At 43.4% G+C, this 12,852-nt stretch overlaps 1 protein-coding gene across 1 annotated transcript; it reads right to left on the bottom strand.

Annotated features, from left to right (window-relative positions):
- Positions 1-250: 250 nt before the first annotated feature.
- On the bottom strand, positions 251-11,778 carry LOC141222232 (dynein axonemal heavy chain 12-like). The gene is made up of 4 exons (XM_073666637.1): positions 11,691-11,778; positions 2,026-2,210; positions 1,614-1,734; positions 251-478 (listed from the first exon to the last, which is right to left on the bottom strand). Exons 2-4 carry the CDS (start codon positions 2,164-2,166, stop codon positions 447-449), a joined length of 294 nt encoding a protein of 97 aa, XP_073522738.1. The 5' UTR covers positions 2,167-2,210; positions 11,691-11,778; the 3' UTR covers positions 251-446.
- Between the last annotated feature and the right edge of the window lie 1,074 nt (positions 11,779-12,852).

Here is a 12,852-nt window from a genome sequence, read left to right as displayed (position 1 = left end):
CAGATGAGCCGCTAACGGCCGCCATCTTTTTTTAGAAATCCCCCGGCGCTGATTGGCCGCTGCCGGACCAATGAGCGACGCGGGATTTCCTGGACAGACAGACACACAGACAGACAGACAGACGGGATAAGACGATTATATATATAGACTAGATTAGTTCCAATTAATGCTTTTGGTCTGTAGGTAGATCCGTACCATTCGTGACCGAGCAATAACATCATGCACGCTCCTTAACATGACATCTTCACCTTGGATGAGCCACTTCTCCACGGCCCCCCGAGCCTCGGAGGTGGAGATGGTCTGGATGAGCTCTACGCGTTCCCCCTCGGTGCTGTACATGGCTTTGATGTCCAGGTTAGGAAGGAGCTCCAGCTTTGCGATGCCTTCAAAGCCCTTCTTTAGATGTGGTTGGACCCGCAGAGGATCTTTAGTCTCAGAGAGAATTTCTAGCATTTCATCGTTGGACAGGAAGAAAAAGCTAAAGCGAAAATGCACAATATGATAAAGATGTCATTAAAGTATTGGGTCAGGCGCCATTTGTATTAGTGTCTATGTGAGAAAATAGAAAAGCAAAGCTTTAAAGTAAAGATTCAGTCCCCATACACATTGGATTAAAATAGTTTAAACCTGACGATTGCAGCAGGACCGGCCTACCCACTGATGTGTATGGGGGTCTCCTGACTCTCCCCCGATAGAGGATGTCAGGGCCAGAAGGATCGGGCAGATGGGATTTCAATACCCGGTCTTTTGGTTCTCAGGGGAGATAACCCGCTGCCGGAGGTGTCCAGTACCGACTTTCTCCTCTCTCCCCATTAAAACCACATGACTGTTCAGCAGAATAGGTGGGAGTCAGGAGAAATAGCCAAATAACCATTCAGACCACGGGTATCTCATATGTCATGCGTATGGTTAGCTTAAAGGGGCTATCCAGCTTTGGGAACTTTTTTTTATTTAACTGAAATGTGTATTCCCATCTCCAGGATTCTACCCCAATATGTAGTATGCGTAACAATAATAATATTAGCAAATACCTCCAATTAGAAGTTTAGTATAGTTCTTCTGATTTGTTTTGTCGCTTACCCCATGTGCAGGGCATTGCAGTAGCTTAGGTTACGACCACTAGCAAATAACTGTCACTATATGAGTGGTCGTAACCATGGATACCGAAGCTACTGCAATGCCTTGCACATGGGGAAAGCGACATAGTGAATCAGAAGAACTATACTACACTTCTAATTGGAGGTATTTGCTAATATTATTATTATTACTACGCCTACTACATATTGGGATAGGATCTTGGAGATGGGAATACCCATTTAATTGCGAGTATTTGCGACAATTCAGTTTCATTAAAAATGTTGCACCGTTAGGCTTTTTGTTTTCTGCACATTCAGCTTTGATGTGATCTGTGGTCATAAATCGGCTAAGAGGAGCTGAAAAAAGACAGATTAAAAATAAGTCCAATAGCCAGCGCAACACAGAGCCAATAGAAGGCAAACAGTGCAAAATTATTAATGAAATCCAATTACAAAAATGATTTCAATGCGTTTAAATAAGAAAAAAAAATATTTAAGGAATATATATAATCATTGCAACAAGTGAAAGGACTATACCGTGGGAAAAAAGCCTCTTCTTCTCCAGATAGGCATTCAGCCCTTTCATGATTTTATCCAGAAGCACATTGCTGTCCTGAAGTTTCTCCAGAAGTCCGGTCAGAGAAGTGGCGCTTAAAACCTAAAACAAAGTAGATAGCCCATAAGTAAGATTCCATTATATAGTTATAGAGACTGAAAAAAGGTCACATTCATTGACTATTGTGCCAATAGTTTATATTAAAAGAAAAATTAGAACCTATTTGGATAGAAAATAGAAGATGCGGGAGGCTGGAGTCCAGGCAGTGCGGAGCCCCATAACCCGGGATCCTTGTGATGGAAGCATCAGGACACGGACTCTTGGAAAACATCAATCCTGGATGCAAGATGACCGTGCTTTCTTGTATCAGTCCACCATGAAGCATCCATTTACCTTCGGGTCTTTAACGCAATGTTTCATGATCTCTCTCCAGTTTCTGTCCACAGTCTGGAATAAGCGTCCTTCTTCAGGCATTTGCTGCATGATGTCCTCAGAAGAGAAGATTAAAGCCACTGGGTCGGCACCTTCAGCCATTCATCAATGGTTTCCTGGATCCTTATCAGTCGTTCCTCCCATTGCTTAAAGGAGGAGAGCAAAAAGTTAATTACACATAAAATGAAAAGGATAGAAAAAAAATGCTATCATTTTAGAAGATAAATTATCAATGGATATGAATTCTGAATTGTTGGACATTTGTAGGGAAAGTTTGGTGAGACTCCTTGATACCATCCCCTTTACATGTAAGCTGGAGCCGCATGTAACTTTAGCCTCGGAGATCCTAATGAAACCTTAGCTTCTGCTAATAAGCAAGTGAAGATTTTAAGCTGAGTGACAACATTTACTGTGGGTGGGAACTCCTTAATCCCTTCAGGACCGGATAATTTTTTGTTTTGCATTTTTTCCTTCCCTTCTTCAAAAAGCCATACATTTTTTAATTTTTCCATTGATATAGCTGCAAGAGGCTATGTAATGTGCTGTAGCTTAACCCCTTCCCAACATATGACATACTGTTAAGCCATATGCCATGTTCCTGCAGATGTGCAAAATTTGGACCTGGGCCCCCACCAGCATGTTGGTCAGATGTATGGGCCCTTGTAGCATTCTAGATCCGATAATGATGCGCGTGTTCGTCCCTGCCTTGGATGTTTCCCATTGTAGCCCCATCCTATAATAATGTCTCTCATTCTAGGCCCCTTCCTGGTATAATGTTCCCCATCCTGCGCCCCTTCCTGTTATAATATCCCCGATCCTGGGCCTCTTCCTGTTATAATATCCACCTTCTGTGTATAATACCCCCCATCCTGAGCCCCTTTCAGCAATAACGTCCCAATCCTGGGCTCCTTCCTGGTATAATGTCCTTGGTCCTGGGCCTCTTACTGTAATAATGTCCCCCATCCTGGCCCCTTCCTGTAACAATGTCCCCAATCCTGGTACAATGTCCCCCATCCTATAACAATGTCCTCCATCCTGGTATCCTGTCCCCCATCCTAGGCCCCATTCTGGTATAATGACCTCCATCCTTGTGCCCTTCCTGGTGTAATGTCCTTCATCCTGGCCCATGTCATGGTATAATGACCCCCATTCTGGTATAATGCTCCCTATCCTGGGCCCTTTCCTTGTATAATGTTCCCCATCCTGGGCCCCTTCTTTATATAATGCTCCCCATCCTGGGCCCCTTCCTTGTCTAATTCTCCCCACCCTGAGCCCCTTCCTTGTCTAATGCTCCCCATCCTTGGCCCTTTCCTGGTATAATGTTCTGTCGTTCTTTTCTAATACATTAAATAAACAAAAATAAATGATTCTTCTTACCTTCCTGCGCTCCCACGACATGCGGCGTCTTCTTCTGTAGCTGATTTCAGTGTGCCGGCAAGGGCAGCGCATGACGTCACTTCCATGCGTCGCTCGTGACTGGCACGCCGACATCAGCTACTGGCCTTTGATTGGCTGGCGGCATGCATTGCAGCTCAGGGACCCGGCATGTCCCTGCGCAGCAATATACTTCAGCCGAATGTGCGTCCTCAGACTGTGGAAGTGCCATAAATATATGAGATGGGAATACCACTCTGCCACTGTGCGTTCCTTTATGCACTCTTTTTGGCACTCTTTGTGGTAAGAGACTACCTTAAAAAATGTTTTATGTGACATGTATCTGATTATTTGTGGGCAGGAGCATTATTTAGATGGATACCTGATGCATATGGCAAGTGTAAATCCAATGACTATGGAATACTTATGGATTACTTTTTGATATATTATTACACTCATTGGATTGTCTTGATATACTAACCTTATGCTATATTATCTATATTGCTCATGTCCCACTGTGACCATATGCGTGACCATATATGTATACTTTGTAACATATCTTGCTACATTGGTAATCTAATTAGTGTCTTTATACTATCCGTATTATGTCATTTCTCTTTTTACTATGTACGTTTTTTAACTTGATGGAATAAAAATTTATATTTTTTACGCCAATTAACTCTTTCTTCTCCTATGTACCCATGTGTTTCATGAGTTGGCTCAGTTTGGCAAATCTGGGATATATTTCCCCCCGGATATGCCAACTTTACCCCTATAGGGTCTATTTAGTTGTATCACTCTGAGTCTATGTCTGATCCAGAGATACAATAATGAACATGAATCCTTATATATCACGGATCTTGCAGCCGCCTTTACCTGCTTGGACATAAGTGTTACATAGTTACATAGTTACATAGTTTAAAAGGCCGAAAAAAGACAAGCGTCCATCCAGTTCAGCCTATTTCTTGTGCACTGCAGCTATTCCGCAGCGTTGATCCAGGGGAAGGCAAAAAAAAAACATGCGGTATAGGCCAATTTACATCATTGAGGAAAAATTCACTTCCCGACTCCAATCTGGCAGTCAGATTAAATTCCTGGATTAATTAACTATCACTAAGCATAAGATGTAATTTTATTGTTCTCAAGAAAGGCGTCCAGGCCTCTCTTGAACTCATTAAGTGAGTTGGACATCACCACTTCCTCTCCCAGAGAGTTCCAGTGTCTCACGGCTCTGACCGTAAAGAATCCCCTTCTATGCTGGTGCAGGAACCTCCTTTCCTCCAGACGCATAGTGTGCCCCCTCGTCTTTGTCACCATCCTTGGTATAAACAGGTCATGGGAGAGATCTCTGTACAGCCCCCTGATGTATTTATACATGTTTATGAGGTCTCCCCTAAGCCTTCTCTTTTCCAACGTAAATAGGCCTAATTTGGACAACCTCTCTGGGTATTCTAGTCCCTCCATTCCCTTTATTACCTTAGTCGCCCTCCTTTGTACCCTCTCTAGCTCCAATATGTCTTTCCTGAGTACCGGAGCCCAGAACTGTGCACAATATTCTAAGTGCGGCCTTACCAGCGCTTTATACAGAGGAAGAACAATGTTCTCATCATATGCCCCTATTCCTCTTCTGATGCATGCCATGACTCTATTTGCCTTCGCAGCTGCTGCCTGACACTGGGCACTCCAATTTAATTTGCTGTTAACCAAGACGCCCAGGTCCTTCTCCATGTCAGATTTCCCCAACGGTTTCCCATTTAATATGTATGGGTGACTGCTGTTTTTCTTTCCCATGTGCATGACCTTACATTTATCGGCATTGAACCCCATTTGCCATTTTTTGGCCCAACTCCCCAATTTATCTAAATCCTCCTGTAGCTGTGCCCTATCCTCATCTGTATTAACTACGTTACAAAGTTTAGTATCATCTGCAAATATTGCTATTTTACTATGCAACCCTTCCACTAGATCATTAATAAGTATATTAAATAATATAGGGCCCAAGACAGACCCTTGAGGCACCCCGCTAGTCGAGACGCAGTTATAAAAGGAATCCAATTTGTCCGCATTAATCAACTGCAGGGCATCTTGATTGGCAAATAGATTGATCACTTTGGGGTACCAAGTGTTCAGCAACTTTTCTTCTGTCTTGGCACAAGCCAAGGATACGCTGTTCCTCAGGGATTCACATTCTACAGGACCCCTGGACCCGACAAAGAATAAAGCACTTTATCATATTAAACCTGACAGGGCACACCTGTGAGGTGAAGACCATTTCCGGTGACTACCTCTAGAAGCTCATCAAGAGAACGCCAAGAGTGTGCAAAGCAGTCATCAAAGCAAAAGGGGGCTACTCTGAAGAACCTAGAATATAAGACATATTTTCAGTTGTTTCACACTTTTTTGTTAAGTATATAATTCCACATGTGGTAATTCGTAGTTTTGATGCCTTCAGTGTGAATGTACAATTTTCAAAGTCATGAAAATACAGAAAAATCTTTAAATGAGAAGGTGTGTCCAAACTTTTGGTCTGTACTGTATATATCCACCCATATACAGTATACATATATATACACACATATACAGTATACATATATACACACCCATATACAGTATACATATACACACACATATACAGTATACATATATACACACCCATATACAGTATACATATATACACACATACACAGTATACATATATACACACCCATATACAGTATACATATATATCCACCCATATACAGTATACATATATATACACACATACACAGTATACATATATACACACCCATATACAGTATACATATATATACACACATATACAGTATACATATATACACACATATACAGTATACATATATATACACACATACAGTATACATATATACACACCCATATACAGTATACATATATATACACACATATACAGTATACATATATACACACATATACAGTATACATATATACACCCATATACAGTATACATATATACACACATATACCAGTATACATATATATACACCCATATACAGTATACATATATACACACATATACAGTATACATATATACACACATATACAGTATGCATATATACACCCATATACAGTATACATATATACACCCATATACAGTATACATATATATACACACTTATACAGTATACATATATACACACCCAGTATACAGTATATATATATATATACACACCCATATACTGTATATATATATATATATATATACACACACATATACAGTATACATATATACACACATATACAGTATACATATATACACATATATACACACATATACACACACATACCAGTATACATATATATATACACACGCCCATATACAGTATACAGTGCTGGCCAAAAGTATTGGCACCCCTGCAATTCTGTCAGATAATGCTCAATTTCTTCCTGGAAATGATTGCAATCATAAATTCTTTGGTCTTATTATCTTCATTTAATTTGTCTTCAATGAAAAAAACACAAAAAGAATTGTCCTAAAGCCAAATTGGATAATTCCACACCAAACCTAAAAAAGGGGGTGGACAAAAGTATTGGCACCCTTTGAAAAATCATGTGATGCTTCTCTAATTCGTGTAATTAACAGCACCTGTAACTTACCTGTGGCACCTAACAGGTGTTGGCAATAACTAAATCACACTTGCAGCCAGTTAACATGGATTAAAGTTGACTCAGCCTCTGTCCTGTATCCTTGTGTGTACCACATTGAGCATGGAGAAAAGAAAGAAGACCAAAGAACTGTCTGAGGACTTGAGAAACCAAATTGTGAGGAAGCATGAGCAATCTCAAGGCTACAAGTCCATCTCCAAAGACCTGAATGTTCCTGTGTCTTCCGTGCGCAGTGTCATCAAGAAGTGTAAAGCCCATGACACTGTGGCTAACCTCCCTAGATGTGGACGGAAAAAAAAATTGATGAGAGATTTCAACGCAAGATTGTGCGGATGGTGGATAAAGAACCTCGACTAACATCCAAACAAGTTCAAGCTGCCCTGCAGTCCGAGGGTACAGCAGTGTCAACCCATACTATCCGTTGGCGTCTGAATGAAAAGGGACTGTATGGTAGGATACCCAGGAAGACCCCACTTCTTACCCCGAGACATAAAAAAGCCAGGCTGGAGTTTGCCAAAACTTACCTGAGAAAGCCTAAAACGTTTTGGAAGAATGTTCTCTGGTCAGATGAGACAAAAGTAGAGCTTTTTGGGAAAAAGCATCAACATAGAGTGTACAGGAAAAAAAAAGAGGCATTCAAAGAAAAGAACACGGTCCCTACAGTCAAACATGGCGGAGGTTCCCTGATGTTTTGGGGTTGCTTTGCTGCCTTTGGCACTGGACTGCTTGACCGTGTGCATGGCATTATGAAGTCTGAAGACTACCAACAAATTTTGCAGCATAATGTAGGGCCCAGTGTGAGAAAGCTGGGTTTCCCTCAGAGGTCATGGGTCTTCTAGCAGGACAATGACCCAAAACACACTTCCAAAAGCACTATAAAATGGTTTTAGAGAAAGCACTGGAGACTTCTAAGGTGGCCAGCAATGAGTCCAGACCTGAATCCCATAGAACACCTGTGGAGAGATCGCAAAATGGCAGTTTGGAGAAGGCTCCCTTCAAATATCAGGGACCTGGAGCAGTTTGAAGTGACCGCGGGCAAGGCCGCGCATTGGTATCTATGATCTGGCCCAGCAAGATCCCCACACACAGACTCTATCTTGACAACCGTATCTTTACTCGCATACATTTTTAACACAGCAAAGAAAAAAAAACAATAAATGACAACCGTAAATATGCACAGTAATAACGTGTACTGATAAGCTGACCCTCACTGTCCCTACTCACACGTTACCAGTCCTTTACTCCAGAAGGATGTGTCCCCCGTCGCAGGCCTGTCTGTCTTTGCAGGAAGGCGTCCCAGCCGGAAAAAAAACAGGAACAGCAGAATTCGCGGGAAACGAAGGAAGGGATACTTCGGCCTCTCGCCAGAGGTCCCGCTTACAGTCTCTCTGATCCGGATAGAAGCTCTGGTGGGTCCCCTTATGTAGTCCACACTCCAGTAGCAGGGAGTGTAACAGCTGAATCCTTCAGCAGTGCAGGAGCTGGGGAAGGCTCCGAGGATATGGTGTCAGATAGAAGAAATCACGTTGAGAGTCTCTCCTGCGCCACACACGAGGGCCTGCACACCGTCCTGGCTCTTTTCACAGACCACAGCAGACTCTGCGCGCGCTTTTTCCTGCTTCCCACTTTGGTCACGTGACTCTCTAGGGCGGGACACAGGAGGCTCAGTCTTTTTCTCTGTCATCACACCCTGCGCAGGTGCAACCTCTGGCCACAAGGTGGCAACATCATCCTGTGTAATCACTTCTGTAACAGGCTCTATATCAATTAGCACAGAACAGCCAGAGACGGCCAGCTCACTACAAGTTTGCCAAAGAAGAATGGTCTACAATTCCAGCAGAGCATTGTAAGAAACTCATTGATGGTTACCGGAAGCGGTTGTTCGCAGTTATTTTGGCTAAAGGTTGTGCAACCAAGTATTAGGCTGAGGGTGCCAATACTTTTGTCCGGCCCATTTTTGGAGTTTTGTGTGAAATGATCAATGATTTTATTTTTGCTTCATTCTCTTTTGTGTTTTTCCTTGCAAGCAAATTAAATGAAGATAATAATACCAAAGAATTTGTGATTGCAATCATTTTCAGGAAGAAACTGAGTATTATCTGACAGAATTGCAGGGGTGCCAATACTTTTGGCCAGCACTGTACATATATATATACACACACATACAGCATACATATATACACCTATATACAGTATACATATACACACATCTACAGTATACATATATATACACCTATATACAGTATACATATATACACACCCATATACAGTATACATATATACACAGTATAGATATACACACACATATACAGTATACATATATATACACACACATACAGTATACATATATACACACATATACCAGTATACATATATATACACCCATATACAGTATACATATATACACACCCATATACAGTATACATATATATATACATACAGTATGCATATACACATATGCAGTATACATATATATATATACATACATATAGAGTATCTATAATATAACGCTACAAGCGTCCCTCTGTCTGAAGCCTTTATAGTCTGCGCTAGTGCGACACGCCTGCACAGTCTGGCTCCAGACTGAAGAACGCATGGAGCCGTTACAGGTAAGAGGAGTGTATGGTGCTGGAGATCACGGTATGCGTATACACTGAACACATACCGCGATCTCTGGCGCCATACTTACATACTTACCTGACCGGGATGAGCGCTACCGCGGCGCTTCTGTTCGGTCCGGAGTCCGGGGGAAGAGGGAGGCATTGAAATCGGCACATGCGCATAGCGCTATCCGGCGCCATTTTACTGAAGATACATTTGCAATGTGTCTTCAGCAAAATGGAGCCGGACAGCGTGGTATGAGCACACGCGTACTTCAGCGCCGCACTCCTCCCCCGGCCTCCAGCAGAACGGGAAACAGCGCTGGAGCACAGGGAAGAAAGGTGAGTATAAGTGTTTATTTTCTTGTATGTGTGTGTAGCATGATAGGGATGAGGGGTGCCATACATACCAGGATTGGGGGGTGAGGGGTGCCATACATACCAGGATTGGGGGGTGAGAGGACCATACATACCAGGATTGGCGGGTGAGGGGACTATCCATACCAGGATTGGGGGGTGAGGGGTGCCATGCATACCAGGATTGGGGGGTAAGGGGACCATGCATAACAGGATTGGGGGTGAGGGGACCATGCATAACAGGATTGGGGGGTAAGGGGACCATGCATAACAGGATTGGGGGTGAGGGGACCATGCATAACAGGATTGGGGGTGAGGGGTGCCATGCATAACAGGATTGGGGGTGAGGGGTGCCATGCATATCAGGATAGGGATGAGGGGTACCATGCATACCAGGATTGGGGATGTGAGGGGGTACCATAGATACCAGAATAGGGATGAGGGGTACCATGCATACCAGGATTGGGGGTGAGGGGTACCATGTATACCAGAATTGGGGGGTGAGGGGACCATGCATACCAGGATTGGAGAATGAGGGGTGCCATGTACACCAGGATTGGGGGGTGAGGGGACCATGCATACCAGGATTGGGGGGTGAGGGGACCATGCATACCAGGATTGGGGGGTGAGGGGACCATGCATACCAGGATTGGGGGGTGAGGGGACCATGCATACCAGGATTGGGGGGTGATGGGTGCCATGTATACCAGGATTGGGGAATGAGGGGTGCCATGCATACCAGGATTGGGGAATGAGGGGTGCCATGCATACCAGGATTGGGGAATGAGGGGTGCCATGTATACCAGGATTGGGGGTGAGGGGTGCCATGCATACCAGGATTGGGGGGTGAGGGGTGCCATGTATACCAGGATTGGGAGGTGAGGTGACCATGCATACCAGGATTGGGGAATGAGGTGTGCCATGCATACTAGGATTGGGGGGTGAGGGGACCATACATACCATGATTGGGGGGTGAGGTGTGCCATGCATACCAGGGTTGGGGGGTGAGGGGACCATACATACCATGATTGGGGAATGAGGTGTGCCATGTATACCAGGATTGGGGGGTGGTGGGACCATGCATACCACAATAGGATGGGGGCAGCACAAATACCAGGATGGGAGACCATATACCAATAAAAATGCTCGCCACCCGGGCGTAGAACGGGTTCAATAGCTAGTACATATATACACGCATATATACAGTAATACAGCATATACATACACATATATATACTGTATATACACACACACACACACATATATACAGTAATACAGCATATACATACACATATATACTGTATATCCCCACACACACACACACATATATACAGTAATACAGCATATACATACACATATATACTGTATATACACACACACACACACATATATACAGTAATACAGCATATACATACACATATATATACTGTATATACACACACACACACACATATATACAGTAATACAGCATATACATACACATATATACTGTATATACACACACACACACATATATATATATCTGGCGACAGGGCCCCGCTGCGTCCTCTGTGTCTCTGTACAGATATAAGTGTAACACGTACTGGATCCAGCACAGGTGACAGTCTGCCATAGAGCTGACGTGCAGTACATACACTGTGTTATGGGGGCGCTCACCTGTGCGGACCCCGCGCTCCGGCCGCTACTTCTCTGCTCATATAAGGTCTCTCTTTCTGCCATTAAATAATTCGGTTGTCATGGCAGTGGAGGCGGGGCGTTGGTAGGGGGCGTGTCTGGTATAGGGCAGATTGGGGCGGGGCTGTCATGCAGTGCTTGTCTCATCGCTGTAATTTCCTGCTGATGCCACCTGGTGGACAGCATTGGTCAGTACGCGCTGAGAATGCTCACATGGTGGGGGAGGGGCAGCTTATATATGTATATACACAGTCACAATGCAGTTAGGGTTATGTTCACACAGTGTTTATTTAAACGTTTTTTTCCACATTATAAAACTCAGTGTTGTCAGGAAAAGCATTGCCTGTATTTTTGATGTATGCCTCATACAAAATACATTTTTGAAGATTTTTTTTAATCTTCCATCCTATACTCGGGCACTGGCTGTATATTGTTGAGGCCCCGGGACTTGCTTAGATCCGCTGGGTGGCATTGCCAGCTGCATTGCAGTAAATGGGTGACCTGAAATCCCACATTTATCCTGTGACCAGTTAGGGACTGTTTTTTCTTAAAGAAGGGGCTCATGTTATTAATCCCAGACAATCCATTAATGGAGTTTCCAGTAGTATAATAATGATGATTTATCCTGGGGATGGGTTATCAATATCAGATCGGTGGACTCCGACACGCGGCACTGGCTCTACCCATCAGCTGATTGCAGCGCTCAGATGTAAATAGTGTGAAGATTGAACATCACCACTCCATTCACTGTACTGCGGGTCCTGCAGATCAGCTAATATTCATGTAATAGGAGCTGATCTGCAGCACCAGGGAGCGGCCACTACACAGTGACCAGAGCTCTGATGTTCAGCTCCTCAACAATGTTTACATCTGACCTCTGCCGAAGCTGCAAACAGCTGATTAGTGGAGGTGCCACGTGCCGGACCCCCACAAATCTGATATTAATGAGATAACCAGGGGATAGGCCATCAATATGTTTGTCCTGGAAATTCCCTTTAAGGCCCACCTGCACATACTATGTATATATATATATATATATATGGCAAAGAGTGGGAAGGGGTTAATCAAAGGCTCATAAAACGGACAAACAACACAAATATTGGTTTCTATCTTTTACACATTTGGGGTAGCCCTTAAGAGGGCC

Source organism: Phyllobates terribilis, unplaced genomic scaffold (assembly GCF_046119375.1).
Source record: "Phyllobates terribilis strain yellow unplaced genomic scaffold, ASM4611937v1 Scaffold_347__1_contigs__length_1996218, whole genome shotgun sequence".
Taxonomy (NCBI): Eukaryota; Metazoa; Chordata; class Amphibia; order Anura; family Dendrobatidae; genus Phyllobates; species Phyllobates terribilis.
This window is presented reverse-complemented; position numbering and strand designations above follow the sequence as displayed.